Source organism: Danio rerio, chromosome 2, assembly GCF_052040795.2.
Source record: "Danio rerio strain M-AB ecotype USA chromosome 2, GRCz13ab, whole genome shotgun sequence".
NCBI classification, from domain to species: Eukaryota; Metazoa; Chordata; class Actinopteri; order Cypriniformes; family Danionidae; genus Danio; species Danio rerio.
Window position 1 is genome coordinate 57,861,888 of NC_141022.1, and position 11,281 is coordinate 57,873,168.

General features: G+C 36.0%; 1 protein-coding gene and 1 long non-coding RNA gene across 4 annotated transcripts in view; one reads left to right on the top strand and one right to left on the bottom strand.

The window, feature by feature from the left end:
* Window positions 1-6,901, top strand: part of piezo2b (piezo-type mechanosensitive ion channel component 2b) — a 257,364-nt gene extending 250,463 nt beyond the window's left edge. For 2 of the 3 annotated variants that reach the window (XM_087241404.1, XM_087241405.1), the window contains one exon: window positions 3,930-6,901. In XM_087241404.1, the coding sequence (XP_087097530.1) occupies window positions 3,930-4,182 (253 nt within the window). In that variant the 3' untranslated portion in view covers window positions 4,183-6,901. The remainder of the gene's footprint in view (window positions 1-3,929) is intronic. The other variant, XR_015478970.1, reaches the window with a different exon arrangement.
* LOC147846549 (uncharacterized) overlaps window positions 1-11,281 on the bottom strand; it is a 1,651,758-nt gene that overhangs the window by 1,313,124 nt on the left and 327,353 nt on the right. The gene's annotated exons all lie outside the window — the stretch shown is intronic.

Consider the following 11,281-nt stretch of genomic DNA (forward strand, 5'->3'; position numbering starts at 1 on the left):
CAGTGTTTCAAGAGATTATATTTAGCTGAAATCACAGAAATTACAATATTAAAATATATTAGTATTTACGGTGACCGGAAAGTGCAAAACAACAAAGCAAAGTAATGTTTTCAGCCACTAAAATCTTCCGATGAAAGATTGATGACTATTTTCAGTTTCATAAGGGACCTTTTACAGCATCGGTGATGAAGATTTTAATTAGTTTAACAACAAAACTCCGCTCTTCCGCCTAGTCTCTCCCTATATTGTTTACCATGCAGCTCTAAATATTCGCTCTGAAATAGCATGTCAGTTTGGCTTGCACGCTGCCAGACAAGCACTAGTCGTTTTTAACACATGAGAGAGGGTTCTTCTTTTGCTGTGCTCGTGTTTAAGTAGGCGTGGCTCTAGACGGCTGGGGAGGGACTGGAGCTGCGTCCCAAACATAGACTGTAAAATATATGGACGTAGTATCCGTGACGTCACCCATAGGTTTCTGAAGAGCGCAAAAGAAGCCACAAGTAGGGGCGGCCAACCGTCGCCATTTTGGTCACGCGTCATCACACCCACGGCGGGATACCAAACAAGGGCAAAGAGGCGGAGAGTGAGCGGAGCTACAGACACCTGCTGGCATTTTGCTTGGACCTGATTCAGACACACTTTACTATGGGAGAACGCTTAATACTATCACCTGTGACTCGTTTGTATTCTGACCACTTGTGCTTGGTTGTACACTATATCAATAAAGTGTTTAGACTTTTAAAAACACTGCTGTAATACATTGAGCCACTAAACATTGTTCTTATGACGTTTTTCAACAGGAGGAAAACGCGAATTACTTCCAAACACATCAGATATAGTCTCTTAGTTAATGTAAGACTATTGATGAAATCCAGCATAACACTGTATGATAACGCTTCAGATGACTGTTCTAGAGCCTACAGCTAATCAATCTGACAGATTCTGAAGTGCATTACAGCTCTAAATATAAATATAAACGATAAATGATCTTAAATAAAACAAATACATGTATAGAGATGGTATATAAGTATATAACTTTACTCACATGGGAAACGGAAGCCACGTGAATGGTTTGTGAGCACAATTAAGTGCAGTCAGCATGCCATGCCATCTAATAATTGTAGGAAACAAGTCCAAAAGGCAGTTGACTGTGTAAAGCCACATAAAACAACACAGAAATAGATAAATATGCCGAGTTCAGTGGCTAATCTGCAGGATTCAGCTGAGGTGACATGACGGCGACCAGCGAGATCTAGCTGTCAATCAAGTGACCACGCCCTTAATTATGCAAACTTAATATAACTTAATATAAAGGAATGAGTTATAAAAAAATTCACCCCCTCACAGTTGTCATGAAGGGTAATATTAGCTGTATTAACCAAAATCTTTTTTTGTACCAGGCTGTAAACACCTTTTTTTCTGCTGTAAAGTTGGCCATTCTAACAGTGGGCTCAATTGAAATTTGCTCTGTTTTGGAACTAGGAGCGGCCAGGACTAGCGGAATTTCCCATGAATTGCAGTTTTAGTTACTTCCGTATTGGCTTCCTGAGGGAGAGCGGGAGGTTGCCGCTTGGTCCCAAATGGCACACTATACACTATGCACACATGCACTATGTACTTATGCACTTACACACTCAGCAGGATAGTATATGTATGTAGTGGCGTCCCAAATGGCACACGGTCGCCAAATCAGTGAAATAAACGACCAAATTATCAAATAATACCTGCCGTGAGTGTTGCTGCATTCACCATCGGGAGGCGCTATAATCACTCTCGTAGGAGAATTTTGCTTTCACAATCCAAAATAAATAAAGTTATTCAACATGTGCGTCCGATAGCTCCGCCCCTTTCGCTACGTAAGCAAACCTGCGGTCGTTGAGTGTGTGAAGTGTCCATCATTACACACTTCATTTTAGCGACTGAATGAGTGCATCATCCGGGTAATTAAGTACACTTATTATTTTTAGATTTTTCAGTGTGAACACACTACTTACACTATTTATACTACAAAATGGCATAGAATAGTGCATAAGTATGCGATTTGGGATGCAGCTTGGGATTCAGAGATTTATGCTAAGCTGTTAGCATTGTGGAAGATCACCTACTGCACCTTTAAGTCGTGACTTAGTGACGTATGGAAGACTGTTTCCAGGTCCAAGCCACTACTCATTTGAATTGAGAAAATATTTGTTTATGACCACTTTTTAGTCATGTCACAATTTAAAGTGAATTTTTCTACAAATGTATAAATAGTTAATCACTTTCTGGCCATCGAATATTAGGCATGAATACACTTATTGCGATAGGGATTTTCGAAAGTATTACATAGCTTTGTAAACCTTTATTATAAGCATTTGATGAATCTCCCCATACAGCTTGATACACTTAAAGGTGCAGTTGGTGATCTGCCAAAATGCTAACCGCTTAGCATATTATCTTTGGACGGCGGGGAGGGACTGTGATTCAAAGCCACACCCCCTAAAATCGTGAGCGCACGCGCACCGCGTCACAACAGCAGACAGACAACCCACTAGTTCATGTCATTCGCCAGTTAGTTAGTGCCAGCGCCGTGCAGGAATTACATGAAATACTTTGCCACACTTACATGCTATTTCAGAGCGAATATTCAGAGTAGCATGGTAAACAGTATAGGAAGGCTGTCATTGTTTAAAAATGACCCAATGTGAATATAAAAGCAACTTCAGCTCAAGCTAGGCGGAATAACGCTATTTACTGATGCTTTGTTGTTAAACTAAATATAAATCTACATTATAGATGCTGTCAAAGAACCTTATGAAACTGAAAATAATCACATCAATCTTTCACCGGAAGATTTCAGTGGCTGAACAACACGTCTGTGCATAGAAGTCATTCATAACACAACACAATCTAACATTAGCCTTACTTAGCCTTAACTTAGCCTGACTAAGTCTTAAAACAGAACATTATCTGTCTAACAGTAATTCTTCAGCCATGGTGTCGTCTTTCCTCCAGCGTGCTAAAGTGACTCCAATATTGATTCAGGTTTTTAAAAGTTTCAATTCAGCTTTTGATTTCTCCCGGTCCGTCTCGTGACCGTGCGGCCGCTTTAAGAGCGAATTATACTGGCGCCTGGCTTTACAGTAATCGGCCCGAGCTCGTCTGTCCTTCGACACCTCCGGCTCCGACTCGGCATCGGCGAGCGGCCCGCAGCTCGCTCGCGCGCATGCGTTTGTGATGCAGACGGGCACGCGCTAATGGCGGATCTGCGTGAACACATGCGCAGAAGTCCGAATCTACATTTGTTGACAGACAGTCTGACCTGCTTATCGGAATTATGGGAGATATCGGCCGACTCTACCTAAGTGGATGAACATTTTTTAGTTTTATGCTTTACCCAGAATATAAAAATACATATAAACACATTTAGATCATTTACTTTATTCATTACTATTGGACTGTGAAGAGACTTTCAACCAGCACAACAACAAATGTTTCTGAAGACAATCACCTACTGCACCTTTAACAAGCGGAGAACCACTCCTAAGAATCTATTTTTCTGTAAACTGAGATTTACACATCACCTGAATAAATAAGCTTTACATTGTTAGGATAGGATGATGTGAGACATTTAAAGCTGTCTGACTTTATGATATATTTACGATAGGATGTTAACAAAATGTCTACATTAAACATGATGTTATTCTAATAATTTATGTCCTAAAAGGAAAAAAAAAAAAAATATATATATATATATATATATATATATATATATATATATATATATATATATATATATATATATATATATATATATATATATATATATTGTGTAGTATATTTATATTAATGGCTATTCCTACAAATATTTGCATGCAACTTAACTTGGTTTTGTGCTTCATTTAATTAACCCATGTTCATTGTTTTCATGGTGATCTGCGTGTGCACAGGATCATGGGTCTGTACATGTCAGTGGTTTTGGTGATCGGGAAGTTTGTGCGCGAGTTCTTCAGCGGGATCTCGCACACCATCATGTTCGAAGAGCTCCCTAACGTGGACCGAATCCTCAAACTCTGCACCGATATCTTCCTGGTCCGAGAGACGGGCGAACTGGACCTGGAGGAAGACCTTTACGCCAAACTCATCTTCCTCTACCGCTCTCCAGAAACCATGATCAAATGGACCAGAGAGAAGAGTGAGTAAAAATAAAAATGAAGACGAGAACAGAGAGAAGCTTCAAAGCTTATTTCAGCTCTTGAACTAGAAGATCCTCCAAACTAAGAGGGAGAAGCTTCCTGAATTCAGCTCTTGAACTGGAAGATCCTCCAAACTAACAGTCTCTGTATTGACGTTTTGATTTGAATTGAACAAGGAAAAGCTTCAAACCTGAATTCAGCTCTTGAACTAGAAGATCCTCAAAACTAACAGGGAGAAGCTTCAAACCTGAATTCAGCTCTTGAACTGGAATATCCTCCAAATAAACATGGAGAAGCTTCAACCCTGAATCCAGCTCTTGAACTGGAGAAGCGTATCTCTTCATGCTAACTGATGAAACATTAGCAATCACGATGTGTGGTTTTCGTCCACTCGCTAATGTTTTTAAAGGGCTTTGACAAAGGCATGCGCCACTTTGAATCTATTTGGACCTTTGGGAGTGCATGCGACGTGAGGATTTTCCCTCATGAGACTTTTGAACCGAAGCCATAGGTGGCGCTGTGAATTACGTGACAATCTCGATTTGCCTTATTTCCTTTGTACAATCAAACGCATCGTTACTCACTACTTTCTCAGGAATACATACGGATCATTTCATGACGACGGGATATCAACGTTTTTTTTTTTTCCTCACGTGCAACAAAGTGTGACCCAGGAGGAACGTTCTGTACGCTACAATAATACATTTTCTCCTTTGAGACTTTAAGGGGATTGTTTTTAATTTATAAACCTATGTGGGACATAACAAGGACTTTCAGTGTTTTATAAGACTTGAAGTGTAATTATTATTATTTTTACGTAACAAAAGGGAGATTATCATGCTAAAGTTACCAACGAATCAGTTTCAGCAACTCTGGATTGTTTTTTGCAGATTTATTCGTGAAACAGAACGAATGTTCAATGTGTTTTTGTTTATTTATTGATTCGTTCAAGTGATTTTATGAATGAGTTATTTTAAAACTTGTTAAGAACTTATTTCGAAAATTTCTGCGTAAATACAGAATTTTATTTTTTATTTTGTAATTCCAAAAACTAGTTCATTTCATCATAAATCTAGATTATTTTTGACTATTTTTCCCTTAGAAATGTGTGAAATGTGCGCAATTTTTTTTATTAAACGTTTAATTCATATAAAAAACAAACAAATTATTTTATAAATTAATTAATTCAAACAAATATTTTTGGTAACACTTTATAATAACTAAACACTATAAATCATTTACTAAGCATTAGCATCTAGGGAATTCATTATTTGTTAAGCATTAACTCTACTTTAATAAACGTTAATATGCAGTTTATAAATGCAGCTACAAATGCTCTATTCTTGACTTATAAGCACCTATATAATGTGCTTATTAGTTGTATTTTCATACTTTGTTAATGATTTATTTTTCATTACTAAATTAAGTATCGCATTATTTACAAACCATTTGTGTTTAAGAGTAGTTGAGGGTTTTTAGAAAAATTCAGAATGAGTTAGTAAATGAATAAAAAACTATTGAAATCAACATTTATATATCTTATTATTCAGGTATATATTAATAGTTAACTAATATGTTAATAAATGCTTTATTAACTCAACTTCATGCAGTTTTGTGACCTGATCTAAATTGAGAACTATTTTTGCTTTATAAATTCCTTATAAATGACAATTAAAGGCTCAGAATCAAATGAACAATAATCTTTGCAATCTTTCTAAAAAGTAAAATTACTGTAAAGTTTAAACATTGCTGAATAACAGGAGTATCAAAATCTGACATCCAATTGGATAAAACAACAACAACAATATAATAATTTAACATTATAATAAGATTCAACGTTTAAACTCTACTGATTTAAGATAAGGTTGTAAAGATTTATTTTTTTATTTGAAGTACAGTTTAATTTGAATAATATAGTTTATGTCATTTTTCCTGTTTAGAATTTAACTGAGCCTTTAATTGTCATTTATAAGGGATTTATTAAGCATAAAAAGTCCTCACTTTAGATTAGGTCACAAAACTGCATGAAGTTGAGTTCATAAAGCATTTATTAACATACATAGTAACCATTAATATATGCCTGAATAATAAGACATATAAATGTTGATTTCAATAGTTTATTAATCATTTACTAACTCATTCTGAATGATCCTAAAAATCCTCAACTACTCTTAAATACAACTGGTTTGTAAATAATGCGATACTTAATTTAGTAATGAAAAAAAAATCATTAACAAAGTATGAAAGTAAAATTATTAAGCACATTATAAATATGTTTGTAAGTCAAGAATAGAGCATTTGTAGCTGCAGTTATAAACTGCTAACTAAGGCTTATTAATGTAGAGTTAATGCTTGACGGATAATGAATTCACTCTTTGCTAATGCTTAATAAATGATTTATAGTGTGTAGTTATTATAAAGTGTTACCATATTTTTAATTAATCTTGAATGTTTTGAATGTATGTCCAGGTTTTCTTTCAAAATTAATTTTTAAATGTAGTTTACTTATAAACTAATTTTGAGAGGATCACATGCTTATGATTGACCACAGCTGGTCCTGCATTAGCCAACACATGATTCACCAATCAGACGATTCCTAGCTCACTATAAAAAACCAAGTTTTTTACTTCAATTATCTTTGTCCTGAAGAATCCCCCCTTCCACCCCTATTCCTCCTCCCTTTTGCTTTATATGGTATAACAGCCCAGTGGTTAGCACTGTTGCCTCACAGCAAGAATGTCAATGGTTCAAGGCCTAACTAGGCCAGTCAACATTTCCTTGCAGAGTTTAGATATTCTCCCCGTGCTCACATGGGTTTCCCCCGGGTTCCTCCCACAGTCCAAACACATGCAACATAAGTGAATTGACCAAAGCAAATTGGCACCATAGATGAGCTCCTAGTCAACAGTATATCTTTCCATAGCAATCCCTATAATCTGTTATAAGCCATAACTAAGCCAGGGGAGTTCTCCACACCTACCTGAGCTCAAACTCGCCTCTCACCCTTCAAACTGGAGGGACCCCTGGCACTAGGATCTTTTTATTATTTTATTATTATTATTATTTATTATTATTATTATTATTATAGATGTTTTAAGGCTGTAAAACCCCACACCTCACTCTTTATACGCTTTTTCTCAGACAGGCAATTACATTTTCACACTTTTCTCTCTTGTTTAAACACTCTCAAAGTTCAAACCTTTGTAGAAAAAATATTCCAGTACTATAGAATGAAACCAAAGATCAAAACCTGTTGTCAGGCGCAAACGTTCATCGCTGTCAGCAAAAGGTTCATGTGTGGATAATGTTGGCATCCAGCATAATGTTCTTTATCCTGCAGTCACTGATCGACAAAGCAAAAGCAGACTCCATACTTAAGGGGGTCGCACACCGGATGTGCTGTGCACATGACAGTTGGAAGTAACACACACCAGACACGAACATTCGCATGTTATTTAAAATGAAATTATTCAGATGGCGCTCTGTAGCGCGGTTGAAATATTAACAGTGTACTAAGTTGTAGATTTACAAACAGTCTTGGAAGCTATCATGCATATTAATGAAGTTGCACCACATACACAGTAGAGCGTGCTGATTGTTTTGAACAAAGTCTCATGAATTAATGCAGCACACTCGGAGTCGTCATGATGTACTCCCAGGTACAGACACAAAGTTTACACGCTGGAATACACACAAGTATCTAATCGGCGTGACGCATTCGTTTCAAACCGGAAGAACGAATTTACTTGAAATAACGCAAAAACAACCAATTTTCACTTTTTAGTGAAATATATGTGTCTTAATAGTGTTTATAGCAGCGTGGAACACATATACCACAAGCTCAAAAAATGTGTTTTGGTGTTACGTGACCCTTTACATTTTTTTACCGGAAATAGCAAACCATCCGGAAACCTCTGGCACACTCTTTTCAACATACTATGGTTTGGAACATACAAATTCTATTTTCAAATACTATTTAGGATGGATAGTATGCGGATTGAGACGCAGCACATTGGTATTTATAGTGAGCTAGGAATCATCTGATTGGTGAATCATGTGTTGGCTAATGCGGGACCAGCTGTAGTCAATCATAAGCATGCGATCCTCCCAAAATTAGTTTAAAAATAAACTTCACTTAGAACAGAAACTAGTATTTTACTAAAGTTATTTGCGCTAAATTATTTAGAAAGAATTCTGAACATTTCTCCGTTTTTTTTTCCCCGTAAATCCAAATAATAAACCGTTTACACAGAAATCTGTCCAGAACAATTATTTCTTTGTATGTTTTATAAAAATCATGGGAGGAAAAGATTCATTAAATCACTTGAAAAATCACAATGCATCAGTGAAAATACTTTTGGAATATCTTAAACAGGTTGATTCTGGTTATTCCTGAAACTGAGTTGCTCTGCTCGTGTTTCATTAATGCATCATTATCAGCTCGTGTTGAAAGTAAATAATGAATATGAGATATTAACCGACATTCTCTAGGGCATGATTGGTGGATTGGGCAGATATTAAATACGCATTGGGAGTTGTTTGTAAATTTGGGAATAATCTCAATCACATTTGTACGACATACTTGTATTTATTTGAGCAATACGTTGGCGGGGAGATCATAAAGGACATTTTTTTGTACACTTTTAGCAGCCATACTCAGGACAGAGCTTTGAGTGGATCAGGGTTTGCTGGATTTACTGTATGATGGGAGCCGGCCGGTCGGGTTGTGCCCATGCTTTAGGAGAATACATATTGTTTTGAGTCCATCTCTGAACTATGCATTAAAGACAATGTAGCATGAATGAAAAAAATAATAATAATAATAATGTTTGACATGAAACGCTTTCATTACATTTTGTGTGCAGAACTTTTCTTGCAACATCACAGTGGGGGGGAAGGAAACTGTACCTGGATGAAACAGGATTTGGGAGATTATTGACTTCAAATAAAGCACATGATGAATGGACAAAAGTGGACTTTTTTTGTTTCGTTTTTCACAAATAGAGTTGCAAATCAAATTTATTAGCCAACTGAAAAATTGTAGCTCCACCCCTTTTTTAAAAACAGCCAATAGCGTTTTGTTTTATCACCGCTCTGCCAGAGTGGTTGAGCTCAAGTGCATCAAATGAAAAGCAAACAAGAAGCGTCTTGAAGGGGGCGGGGCATGTCAGGTACTAGAAAGAATTTGATTGGTCACGATGTGATGAGAAACCAAAGTATGAGGTGACGTGAATAAAACCATTGATCCATTGAGGCGAAGTGACAAACTACAAGCTTCAGTGGTGACAAATCTACAGCCAAATGGGTTTATTCCAGTCCGCGAGATGATACTGTATAAAAAGGAGCTGCTATTTTTCAATAAAAGAAGCTGCTGTTCCAATTGTTTCCACTGGATGGCGCAATTGCAAACTGTTAATTTCATCCGATGCGGAAGCCTAAATCAGAGAATCCTGAATCAGTCTTTTCAGAGAGAAAGATCACGTCTTTGCCCTGCCAAACCACGCTGAGGTGTTCTCACGAGGAAACGTAACTATTTTACGTTTTGTCAGTTTAGTGGCTAATTCGTAGGAGTTCAGTCATATGAAATTTATAATTTTAAAAAGGAGGTGTGGCACTTAACCACAACCATATATCCAACCGTCATTGGTGGATAATCAAATCGCACTAACTTTTACGAATGAGATCATATGAATTAGCCACTAAGTCAAAAAGTTACGAATTGCCGCGAGTTCGTGTTGCCCTCTGGCTCCAGCTATGTGTTTTATGTTGATCGTATTAAAACAAAGAAAACAATCTGAAGTTGTTGTTTTTAAATTAAATATATCATGATTTTACCCATCCAGCGCATCTGGGAATAGATTTCCCCATTGTTTCTGAGCAAACTAGCTCATAGATATCTTAAAGACTTACAATACTGACATCTTTATTTTAATTTCATGGGACATTTCATGCGAATATTTAATAATGGTAATAATTAATTTAGTTAATCCACAGAAAAAAATGTCTGTTTTGATAATCTTCAATTCAAATTTGACCATCTGCTTCCACTCTGGAATAGCATTAGCTTTTCTGAGGATGTCGGTTCGACTGAATGCGGGCGAAATACATTTAGCTACGCCTCTCCAACTATAAGTTTGCTTCAAATAAAAGATGCTAGGAGCACAAAAAAGCCCGCCCCCTACTCCATAATCAGTTCAGTTGGAAATACTAGGCCAATCACTGGCCAACATTTTCTTTCTGCAAGCTTTCTGTTAAGTAAAGCATAAACTGTTACACGTTGGATCAGTGTTTTGTGTCTAATTATACGTTTGTGGTAAACAGTAATGTAATAAGCAGGATAATGTACATCCAGCAGGATACTGTACATCCACCCTCCTTTTCTTTGTTAAATATTTCCCAAGTGATGTTTAACAGATTCAGGAATTTTTCACAGCAATTCTTCAGGAGAAAGTCTTATTTGTTTTATTTTGACTAGAATAAAAGCAGTTTTTATTTTTAAACCATTTTAAGATCAAAATTATTAGCCCCCTTAAGCAATATTTGTTTTCGATTAGGCTACAGAACAAACCATCATTGTACAATAACTTGCCAAATTACTCTAACCTGCCTAGTTAACCTGATTAACCTAGTTAAGCCTTTAAATGTCACTTTAAGCTGAATACTAACATCTTGAAAAATAGTTGTCATCATAGCAAAGATAAAAAAATATATAATATTAATAATATATTATAATAAAATAAGTTTAAATTAATAAATATATTATAATAAAACTAAGTTATTAAAATTATTATGTTTAGAAATTGGGGGAAAAATATACAGGGGGCTAATAATTCTGACTTCAACTGTATACGGGTGCTCTTTCCCTAACCAAAAATGAAAACCGACTCACTTTTTACTCTTTCAAGTGCTTTGAGTTTCTTTATTCTGTCGAACACTTAAGATGATATTTTGAGAAATGCTAAAATCCGGCAACCATTGACTTCCATAGTAAGAACAACAATGAAAGTCAATGGTTACAGGTTTTCAGCATTTTTCATCTTTTTTCATTTTTTTTTTATCTTTTTTTGTGTCAATGGAATAAAGAAACTCTTTAAAAACAACAAAAA